The sequence below is a fragment of the Apteryx rowi genome, unplaced genomic scaffold, assembly GCF_003343035.1.
Source record: "Apteryx rowi isolate R43461 unplaced genomic scaffold, aptRow1 scaffold_23, whole genome shotgun sequence".
In the NCBI taxonomy this organism is placed as follows: domain Eukaryota; kingdom Metazoa; phylum Chordata; class Aves; order Apterygiformes; family Apterygidae; genus Apteryx; species Apteryx rowi.
This window is the reverse complement of record NW_020448641.1, coordinates 3,566,125-3,578,202: the sequence shown is the minus strand read 5'-3', so window position 1 is coordinate 3,578,202 and position 12,078 is coordinate 3,566,125. Positions and strand designations below refer to the sequence as shown.

At 40.4% G+C, this 12,078-nt stretch overlaps 1 protein-coding gene across 2 annotated transcripts in view; it reads right to left on the bottom strand.

Moving 5' to 3' along the window:
- Window positions 1–12,078, bottom strand: part of ADAM12 (ADAM metallopeptidase domain 12) — a 180,807-nt gene that overhangs the window by 36,277 nt on the left and 132,452 nt on the right. For both annotated transcript variants that reach the window (XM_026065683.1, XM_026065684.1), the window contains exon 11: window positions 3,204–3,381. In XM_026065683.1, the coding sequence (XP_025921468.1) occupies window positions 3,204–3,381 (178 nt within the window). The remainder of the gene's footprint in view (window positions 1–3,203; window positions 3,382–12,078) is intronic.

Sequence of the window (12,078 nt, the reverse complement as noted above, 5' to 3'; positions counted from 1 at the left end):
TAATATCATCAGCAAACTCAAGACTATTCCTCTTCCCAAGTTGTTTATGAATATGTTGAATAGTGTAACCTCCAGGATACCTCTCCCAGAAACATCACTGCTGATCTCCTTCCACCATGAAAATTGATCATTTATGCCTGCCCTGTATTTCCTATCTTTTAACCCCATTTTTGTCCATGCAAGAATATTCTCTCATCCCACAACTACTGCTTAGTTTCCTAAAATGGCTTTGGCGGAGGGCTTTGGTCTAAAGCCCCTTTGAACTCCAAATAGGCTGTAATAACTGGATCTTCCCTTTCCATCTACTTGTCAAGTCCTTCAGAGAACTGCAGTAGGTTTATAAGACAGGGTTTCCTGTCACAAAAACTATATTGACGCTTCCCTGGCATGTCACAGCTATTCGGACAGCTAGCTCTTTATTACATTTGCTAGTAATTTGTTTGGTATTGACCTCCGATTTATCAGTTTGTAGTTTTCTGATGTCCTTGCAGACACTTATAAAATTAGTCACATTTGTCAACTTTCAGTCCTCAGGGACCAAGGGAAGTTTGCAGACCATGGTTAGTAGGTCAGCTACTCCATCCCTGAGTTTTTTACAGGCCTTGGGTGAATTCAGCTGGTGTTGCCAGTTTATCCATGTTCATCTCATCCATCTTCCATCACTTCAATTTAGACAGATCCTCTCATGAATCCTCCAAGAAAGTATTCTGTTGTAGAAACCTCCCCTAGTTCTTTCACAGTAATTTTGAAGCAAAAACTCCACTTTTTTTTCCACTGTGACCCTATCTTCTCTGAATGCTCCCGTGTAACCCTCATGACTTGTAGGTCCTGCAGAATGTCTCACAGAGTTCTTGCTCCTAGATGTGCTCCAAAAGCCACAGTTAATCATCTATGACCTTTTTTGCCTTCTGTTGTGTTTGTGTGTGTAATCTACATCAACCCTCTTTCCAGAGACACTGTTGCACTTTGAACATTTTTGGTAATCTAATACAAAATAAGGTTGGAGCTTGGCTGGTAATACCATTCTTGGTCAGGATTTAATCTCTTGGCCTGGCAGTGGGCATGCAGGCATCCAATATACTCAAAAAGGTGAGCAGCACCTGAGCATATGACACCATAGTGTGGATGGAGATGGCTATGCAGTCCCTACCGCATCAGTGTTAACAGGAGTGTCAGGAGGGTGGGGGCATGCTACAGGCATGAGTCTCCACCCTTATGAATCCATTGCTGCCTTACCGCTAAGGAATGTTGCTGAGCACAAGTCACAACATGAGGCTAATATTTTAGTTAAAAGACACAGTAAATCTGTGGTTTGCTTAGCAAGTAGTACGAATACTTCTTAAACCCCTGTATGGGAAAGTGCGGAAGAATGTCAAGGAGATAGGCGATGGAAGCTAGCCAGACCGTTCCATGGGAAAAGGAGCATCAACAGGACATGTTGACCCATAGCCATGTAGCTGGGCCTATGCCAGTGTGGTGTGCACCTGGGCTTTGACTCGAGATTAGCGATGAGCTCAATGTGCCCACTGCGCACGTGTGTAGTACACAAAACCCACGTATAGTGCCCCCCTGGTGTTCCTCGTCATGGACCGATGCTCAGCGGTGCCAGGGACTCTCCTGCTCCTTTATTGCCTCGATCGGGAAATCACTGGGGAACCCCCGCTCAGACGCAGAGGTAATAAACGCTCAGCATTGACCTTAGTGTGCCTTGTGTTTGTGTATCTGTTCCTGCCGGGAGTCCAGGCGTCGCCCCCGCCGGACCCTTACAACCCCTCATCACATTCCTGAGGGTAAACAGTTCCTTGAGTAAAGGAGAAATATCCCTAGCAACCATCTATATCTACATATTCAAATTGATATTTAATTCTGATCAGCAATAAAAACAACCAGCATATGTAGTATTCTCTAGCCTTATTGTACCGCTTCCCATGTCATAAAATACTGCGCCAGAACTGACATAACTCAACTCGCCTAAATGACTGGGCAATGAATTATTAGCTAATCTAATGTTTTTTTCTGGTACCACTCAGATTATAGCAGTAGATTTCAAATTAATTTAATTGGGCCCAAGGTGTAGTTTTCCAAGATAATTAAAAAAGAAAAAAACATAGAAAGAGGCAAATCTAGTCACTGCTTGCGGATGTTAAGTGGCTTTGACTTGAAAAGGTATAGCTAACATTCAAAAGTGAAAATGAGAAAGATAACTGGGTTAGAAAGACATTTGCTAGCTGCTTGCATTCTCTCATATTGACTTTAAAGAAGAAGATAAGCCTGCTTTCTCCAACCTCGTTACCCTGAAGAGTGAGTGAACTGTCAGGAAATCCTTATGGCTTGTATAAATCCAATACACTGTATAGACAGAATACAGCAATTTCTGTTTTAACTGCCCCAATCTATTTTGTCTGCAGAACCATATTTATCAGAGGAAGCAAATCCCTCATCTGCTAATATATCTAATTCAGATCATCTCAGAGAAGTTCAATATAGCCAATGAACATGGGAAGCCAAAGGGATAAGAATGCCTGTTCAGGTATTATTTGATTCCTAGGCTTTGACTATCTCCTTCTGATCTGAGCAGTCCTCTAACACACTCACTAAACTAAATGGAATGATATCTGAAGTAGTAGTAATCTTTTTGGGAGGCAGTGAAAGCTATTTCTGCTGTAAGGTAATTGGCGAGGAAAATCTCATAGTAGAAGTGGGAAAGGTACTGTACCTGAAAACTGAAGCAGGCTGCTGGGAAAAAATACCTAAGCAATATTAATTCAGTGTCTTCTCAAATTTGGAAACAAATCTTCAGTTAATCCACGGTATCTTGAGAAATCTGAGTAATTTTAACAAATTTGTTTTGGGTCTGGACTATCCGCTAGTACTCAAAGGAATTTCTATGTTGTGAATCTTGTTAGGACCATGACAGAAGCTCTGTTAGTTCAGAAGAGAGAGTTTGTCCTCTAAAGGCAAATTGAGCATATTCTTAACTAAAGACCAACTTCAGCAACTCATAATGCAAGTTAAGCAAAGATTCCCCCATTTTGGGGGACTTTAACTGAGGTTTAGGATTATAAGGTAGAAGCAGAGGAGGGAAAATTTTGTTTTATACCAAATAGCATTAAACATGCCAAACCGATTCTGATTCTTTTTTTTTTTCTATTAAAAATCTGTAGATAGGAGGTGAGTAGCAATTCTCAAGAAGAGCGTCTTACGTCAGGCTCCCCACAGTCACATTCCTCTCCGTCTTCCACATAGCCATTCCCACACTTCTGTCCACCGAATGACTCCTTGACTTCAGGCAAGTTAAACAGACACATTCCCACTCCTTTTTCCAGGCTGTTTTCCAGGTCCTTTCTACTGCAGCTACTGAATACCATGGGAAAGGGATAGCTATAAGAGAAATACATATAAAAAAAAGATGAAGTATCATCAGATGAAAACTTCTCTCTCCTGTCAGGCTGGTGACCTTTTAGCCCACCAGTGCACAAACAAGAAGGGAGGGTTCATTTTTTTAATCCTTTAACATACGATTGAGATTTAGCAGTTCACTGTGAAATTGTGCCAGAAACATTTATAATAATTCCTGACTGTGAGTAAGGGAATTTCCATCATTTGCACTTAAATTTGTGGCTGCTGTTCAGGACGGGAACTGTTCACACTTGGAATTACATATACAAAAATGAGAGAAGCAGTTAGAAAGCAAATCTGATCATGATCCTAAAGAAATATTGGGATTGTATAGAGGCTTCTGGCATTTACAGGACTGAAAAATATTCTAAGCCTCCTTGGCAAATTTAGCCTCAAATGGCAAATTCATTCATCTTGCTCTGCAGTACGGCAAACATCCTGCTCTTTTTAGGGGATAAAAAAAGAGAAAAACACCAAGTTACTTGATAAAAGTTTGCTTCTGCAGTTTATCAAAGTCGAACTTGGAAACTGCATGATTAAAGCAAATACAGTTCTTATTTTAAATCACAGTGACTCCAAAGACACTATTGAAAGTACCCATATTTTGAATTCACACTACTGAGAGCAGAATCTGGCCTTCTTCTGCAGGTCCATCTTTGATTTCCTCTGGGAAACACACAGATAACGTCAGCAAAATAACCCAGTGTAGTACCAATGCTTCCAGATAATCTGTGTTTTTCTTCTGGAGGATTTCATTCCAGTCTCAGATCTGGATCACAAACAAGTAGTAAAATAACATTCAAGCTGCCTTATTTCCCCTAAGACCTAGGTCCTTACTCACTGCTGATCCACAGTCAAGCAGTAACTCAACATAATGGCATCACAGGGAGTCATCCTGATAGTATCTGGGCTTTATTCACTAAATGCTTTGCATCAGTCATGTATTATTAAGTACATCTTTATAGACAAACAAGATAATAGATGGAAGCTATAGATGGAACTTCTGCACTGCTGTTATTTCTAATATTCTAAAATGAAATGTTTTCTTTGTAGATGATGATGCCTACAGATATCAGAAATGAATAATTTCTATTAAAAAAGAAGTGTTTGACAATTATTAATGTAACAGAGGTTTACATTCTTACCCTGATATAGGAGAGTTAACTAGGATCTTGCAGAAAGGTTAGAGGTTAGGGGCATCTTACAGAACAGAATTAATTTTGTGCCTGCTTAAAGTTACATTTTTACAGATTCTTCTGCATTACAACAGCCAGCTCACTGGTAAAGGACAAAGAAGAAAATTTTCATCTATCACTATAGGACTTACCTAGTTAAACTAAACAGCTCTGTGGTTCACTGACATGTGACTTCAGAAAGTTAGTAGGCATCTTCAGTTAAAAGAAGCTGGTTTCTGGGAAGCGTCAATGTTTAGGCATAATGAGAGTCTAAGACGAATAATCAAATTTCAGAAGAGCATGAAGTAGGAGTCAGGCTGCTAGTAGCAGCTCTGGGCTCCAAGGGAAACAGGGAAAGTATTGAGGGTAACAGCACAGAAAATAAAGGTACTTGGGAAACCTTCTACTGACCTTTTTATATCGAGTAACTGGAGGTGGTCTTAACTGGGTATCACAAACTGGGGACTACTGTCCACTCTTCATTTGATTGGAAAAAGGACACAAAGCTTTGTGTATGCGACTATGAATAAGTAGATGGATGTACTACTATCAAATACCAGCAAAAACTCAAGCATCACAGATATGTCTGACTGATAAATCCTGCATAAAATATATGACAGCTTGATCAGATATGATCCTCATATCAGAGTGTGAATAAATGTATACTGCCTCATCCAAGCAAGATCCCTCACTTCAGCTACATAGATTTACTTTGATACCCACTAAGATGAACACAGGGAGACATACATACCTTACATCGGCTGAAACGGATTCAGGAATACACATAATGCATTTTTCCCTGTGCCGGATGTCTCCACCACACACAGGTCATCAGAACAGCTCGCTGGTCAAAACAACCAATAATTTAGCGCTGTTCCTTTGTATCCATGAATGCTCACAATCATGAGCGAGAATGTGAGATGTGTATGTCTGTCACAGGGAGAACAGAATCCTTACTCTGTACGAGGGGTGAAATAATGTCATTGTTAATGAATGAGGCTTCTGTTTCCCCTGAAAGGAACTTCAAGCTGTTTCCTATTTTGAAGTAAGACATCCATTCATCTTCTGGCTTTTCCTGCTCTTGACACTGATTTCCTCAACTGACATCAGTGCAGCACATGTTATTTGATGAAACTTTCTGAAAATATTTTTTCCTTTACCAGATAATGTCCAAATAAAGTAATACTAGCACTGAGATGAACCCAACAACCGGAAACAGAGAGCAACTGAAGGGTGACCACACTCATGCAAGAGAAGATACCACATCAATTGATACCAGTTGGTATTTCCATTGGAAACTTAATTGATCTTTAACACAATCATTCTTCATTTCTTTGATAAAAACAAAAAATCCCATGTAACAGCTATAGCATTTGATTATTGTGATTTTAGACTACATTTTGGCTGTCTTTGTAATTTTTAAGCTGCTTCATCATAAGCATGAAAGCCCTGGCAGATGGGAAGGGAAGCTGTAACTATCAGATGTCAGTAGCATTAGGCATGTTGTTTAAGTGAATCTGGAGCTTGAGAAAAATGCCGGAATAACAGTCATGTGAAAGGAACTCTGAACAAATGCAGCAAGCTTCCCCACACTGTCCTGCTGCGAGGCTTCAAGCCTCACCTGGAGACTATCTTTCAGTGGGAAAAGGTAGATCAGTTTCCAGAGTAAAGTCAATCCTTGATCTGTCTCTGAGATTTCAGTAACATTAYTAGAGAGAGATCTTGGGCTTTCTGTGGTGCCCCAGGCACTTATCCTATTGGAATAACCTTCTGCTACTCTCTTCCACAGGCCATTCAAGAATCTTCCAGAGGTAACAATTTCTTTAGCAGCAATCAGTTTATATCACTACTCTTCACTCTGGTCATCTCCTTTTACAGATCCTTACTCTTATTGCAGAAGGGACAGAAAGGAAACTTTAGCACCAGCTTAGTCCAGCCTAATTCCTATTCTAAGATGCTGAGTGGTACACACATTTTCTACATCCCTGGAATCTGTAAATTTAATGCACAATGGATCATTTTACTGAACCATTTGGGGCGTGGGTATAACTCTACAGGACCCAAATCATGTCTGGTACTGCTTACTGTCTTCAGTGGGTTTACAACAAGGAAAATCATTTCAGAGTCTTTCTACCCCTCTTGAATCAACAGCATTTTCCAGTGTATCCTTGGTGCTTAAAGGATGTGCATAATCTCAAGCAAAGCAAATATCGTGCTTCCCACAAGAAGCAAACTGGCTTTGTCTGCTTCTACAAATGAGAGATTCACAGGAGTAAGATGATGCCTGGTAACTGATTCCTTTAGAAACAGTCTGGTTTTGTCCCATTCATTTACATTTCAAGCACTGAAGTCATTCAAATGCCAGTTTCCTCTATCTACTTTTGCATTTAGCCTGTATTAGATGGCTCCTTTCATTAACTAAGTAAGTGAAGCGGCATCCTCAAGGGAAGTGTCAAGCCCCTTTTAAAGAAAGAGAATTCTTTGTCTGTACTAGCACTGCATTGCCCAGTATAGTCTCTTTTCTGCATGAACTGTGAAAGTTCTTCTCCATCATCTCCATTTCAGAGGTATTTTCTCTCCTAATGGGCTGAAGAACAGGGTGTACAAACACAGAAGAGGAGAGAATCACTGCCGCAGAAAATTATGGTCTAAAGAGGTAAGACAGCCAAACCATTCAGGAGAAACAGGCAGACGCAGGATAACATGGCAGACCAGCTATGGAACCAGGAGCGGATCCTGTCTTTGAGGCTGGTGTGTGATTCCTTTGACACTGCTGACTCTCACATTGCTCCAGGTGGGGAAGGCCTGGAGGGCACTGACTAGGGATGCAGGAGATCCTAGCTCATTCAAAAACTTGCCATTGGATTGCTGTGATACCTTGGGTACGTCACTTCAGAAAAACAAGGGAGTTTCACTTCAAACTACTAGATACCTATCTACATCTTTAGGTGCCCAAGCATTTAGCACCTCAGGTCTGCCTCCTCCACATGCCTCAGCTTCCTTCCCCATACAGTACAGGCCTCCCTTTGTAAAATATTCTGCTGTTTCTCAAGAAGCACCACTGAAGCAGTATCCCCATCAAGGCTCCTGGAAATTCACCAAATACTGCACAGGAGGATGAACCCCGGGTTCACAACATCTTGAAAACAAACATTTGATTGTTAGAACTATCATTATCAAATCTCAGATTTTTTCTTTTCCAAGAACTGTAGAATACATATGAAGTATATGCTTTCTTCTATCTACAAGACTGGTATACACACACACACACATTATATGTATATATACATTGTATGTCTACTTATTGGGTTCATTTATTCCRGTTCATATAGCAACCTGATTATTCAGTATTATAGCAATGTTTATACAGAGCCTTTTACCCAAGGCCCTGAAGTGTTTTACAATTATTCACTCAATTAAAATGCATGACAGCCCCTAAGAGCTCTTTTAAGTATCACCAGACCTTTCTCCCTGAGGTAATAAGATAATTGGAGATTATATTAATTTTAAAAAGGCATTTTGATTTTCTGGAGCATTCTTATTGAAACAACTGCTGACTATCTAATTTCCAAAGGTGCAGAAAACTGGGACCTGTTTTTGTCCAGAATGCTTGAAAAAATGAAGCCTGAGAGGCCATATCTGGAAATAGCTCAGGCATCAGCACTGCATTTTAAGAGAATGAAGGTGCTCCAAATCGCCTATTCATTTTAGCCAATGAAACTTCAATGCAAAAATTTGCCAGTTGTATCTGAAGAAGGGAAAAGAAACTAGGAGTCTCCTTTCTCTTCAGAATGCTTTCTTAAGCATGCTATAGCCATACTTGCTTTTACTTATTCTCCTTAGTCCCATAAATCCTGTATTTTTGGCTGCACAGTGACCAACAAGAGAGGAAGAGAGTGAACCAGGTCCTTTTTTTGGAGGCAGAAGATGTGAGTTTGAGTTCTCCCTTGTTCAGACCCTACAGAAGACTTAAGGATGAATGTGTAGGTTTTCAGTTGCACATCCCAATATCACACAGGAACCTAAAAAAAATTTCTTTTCTATAAAAATGGAGATAGGGTTGCTTTTGTTAATTCCAGTATAAGCAGTTGTCCTATGGACAAAACGTCAGTTAGCAGTAGCGAGAGTAACATAACTTACTCTAGAAGGTAGAAGCTCAAGTGAAATGAATGTTTCTAGACCCAACGAGCTGTTGATTTCAAGGAGCTATGACAATTTATCTTCCTCATTGACATCATTCCTTCCCACTAAAAAGCAATCTCTTTGGTTTTAACCTTCCAAATGTTATTACTGCTTTCCATCTTTTCAAAACAACTTTTTATGGTCTCATAAGAGATATGAGCCTTGTAGAATTAAACTGAATTTGCTATTAGATAACATTTTTAGACATTTCAGCTGTTCTATACAATACCTTATGTTAATGAATTCATTAAGCATAGAGAACATCACAGACATTAGATATTAAACAGGAGATAAAATCCAGCTTTCTTTGATATTTAAATAGGTGTTCAAATACTACAGACCTCTTAGCATATAAAGTTATGTCATTACACATTATTTCATATGTGTCATGTTTTAATAGCAGTTATTTAAAATTAGACAAGCACCATAGTATGGAGGGGGTTTTGATCTATTATTTAAATGATGGCTTCATTTGTAAGTACTTTTGAGAGAGAGAGAAAGGCACATGCACACACACAGTTTTAAAGTAGATCCTACAAACACAATAAGGTAAGGGGAGATCCTAAAGCTAGCCAGCGGAGGACTCCTTTCTGCTGCAGACTCCCTCCCACCCAAATCTTCTGCCCATGGCAAACGCCCAGGACAATCAGGAGGACGGGGCAAACTGGAGGTCACCTTGGGCTCCTGGAAGAGGCGCGGACACTTGCAGGCCAAACACAGGCAACACATTAAAGCGCTTCGTATAGGTCACCAGTCCCAGGATGATAGGGCACATCTTTTTTTAGCAGTACTGAAAGGATTTAGCTAAAAAGGTAGAGTTTTTTTCTATTATACAGTATTGAAATGGGAAGTTTGCTTCAGAAGAAACTAGATGTCTGACAACTCATACTTATTTTTTCTAGCCTATTTTTCACTCTCTTGCTCCTCTTTTATAGTTTTAATCCCTAGAGCATCAATAAAGTAGAGCACGGAACTGGGCCATGTAGTTATACATGACATCAAAGCTCTTGCTGTCTGTTCATGGTCAGTGATTTAAAAACAAGCCCGGATTTTGCCTATAGCTTTTGGCATGTTCTTTACAAGGTAGCTTTCACACTTCCAATAAATAACTCTGAATGTCACACTAGTGATTAATTTAATTGATGTGTAGCAGCAGCGGTTTGTTGTGCTACAATAGAATTTCCAGGATTATTGAAAAGAAAGTCTTTCCAAGTAAATGCTTAAACTTCACACACAAATGCCTTAGGTTTATTTTAATTTGGCCCTGGGGATAATGCAAATTCCCAGAACGCATTCAAGTAACATTACTTCAGGTGCCTAGACTGGATTGCCACAGCCCCAGCTGAGATTTGACCTCTCCCATTAAACTGAAGGTGAGAATTTAACTACTAGAAATATTCAAAAAGGCAGATTTATAATACCGAATGTGGGACTTCAGGGCAGAAAGCAGTGATGAAACAAATGGTTGGATGGTTCTGAAAAATACTTTCTGCAAAAGAACAACATGTAATGGCTTTATACAGTATACACTGTCATGGCTTGATATTTTTGCAGTCACAAAACTGCCAAATAAAACATTAGTAGCAGTTACTTTTACTTTGACAAATGTACAGTCAGAGAAGTTTTTTCTTGTTGAGAGGTCTATTGTGACTTTCATTTCTGTGTTCTGGGGGTGAAGCAATACTAACCAATTCATCAGTCTCGACAGTATTCTAACTATACGCTGGAGTTATCTGCATTGCAAAAAGTTCTATGGGAACTGTACTCAGACGACTGTTTTTCCTGTTGGAAACCAGGCAGCCAAGGAAAGTAGCTAGAATCACTTTCAATTCGCCTCTGGCTCATCGTTTGCTCTGTTTCCTTTTAGGCCACTACCTCATTAATAAAATTTGCTGGATTGCTGAGAGTTTAGGTTTCGCAATCAGCTACTTAGAAGTTGAGGTTGTTCCAATGCTGACTACAGTAAAAGTAAAAAAGCAACAAATAGCAGCGAGAGGGATGCAAAGGCCGGGTCAGGTTTGGTCCCAGGCTAAAGACAACCAGGGCAGCCGTCAGACTGTGCCTGCCAGCAGCTGCCAGTGCTGAAGGAAATCGTAGATAAGAAGCCCAACCAGAACGCTCTGTGTTTAAATTTGTCACACAAAACATAACTTCCTCAGCAAGCGATAAGCAAATAAAGATAAATGGTCCACCCTGCCGCCCAAAATACCTTGCTGAAGGTCAGTTGCCTACCAGTTTCTGGTTAGATAAAAGGCACTGGCTGACCTGGCTTGAAATGCCAGGACAGTACTGCATCAAAATGACGCTTCATTTAGTTCCCAATGGGATTTTACAATCAACTTTTGTTTTAAGCAGTTAGTTACATTCTGATTTTCTCCTCCAAAAAACCTTGGGATTGTTTTTTAAGTAGATCAGGAGCAGAATGGGCTTTTGAGAGGGTCACTTCATAGAGAGGAGGATCAATTTGTGAAGAGCATATTTTGGGTGAGGCAGCAAAATATTTTTCAAAAAATCAAACAAAACAGACAAAAGGGAATATCAAACCCAAATGGTTATACAGAAAAATAACTCATGATACTTATTTAGGGACATTTTGTGCTTTCCCCAGTACAAGCTCCTGTCCTGTTTGTGTGTATCCTGCAACACAACTCACGATACGCTGTACCCTATGGAATGGAAGAAGCATACACAGTTATTCCAAACAGCTGATGCTGTGATCAGTGTGACCAGCTTGATTTAAAGACCGGAAAGGAGCACAATGATTATACAGTCTGATCTTTCTCTAACACAGGCCACAGAATTTCATCAGGTAACTTCAAGCCCACAACTTCTTGCAGGGCCACAAAAAGAGAGACACGTACTTTGTAAAGAGTACACGGGTCAGACCAAACGAAAGAGTGATTTGCTCTGCATTCAGCCACAACACTGCCACTGCCCCAAGACAGTAAGGCCCTACTGGGAGTTGGGCAGGGCCACCACCTGCCGTACTGCAGGTATTTACTTGGCCTCAGAGGGGTTTGGGACAGGGATGAGCCTGTACATCAGGTGAGCAGACCAAACGACAGCATCGTAACGGGAGGAGGCTCAGAGGAGGGCAGGACCCCCACGAGGAGAAAGCTTCATCACCCAGGAGAGATTTGGGAAGCCACTCTCTGAAGAAGGCAGATGAAGAAGCTGTCCACTGTGAGGAGCAGTTGAAGAAGCATTAAGAAGCAGCAGCTTATGGAAATACCAGTCTGCAAGACTTGGGTTCTACAGGAAAACAAGCTAGCCCTGCAAAAACTGGAAAGGATATATAGCTGGGGGACAGGCTCAGATTGAT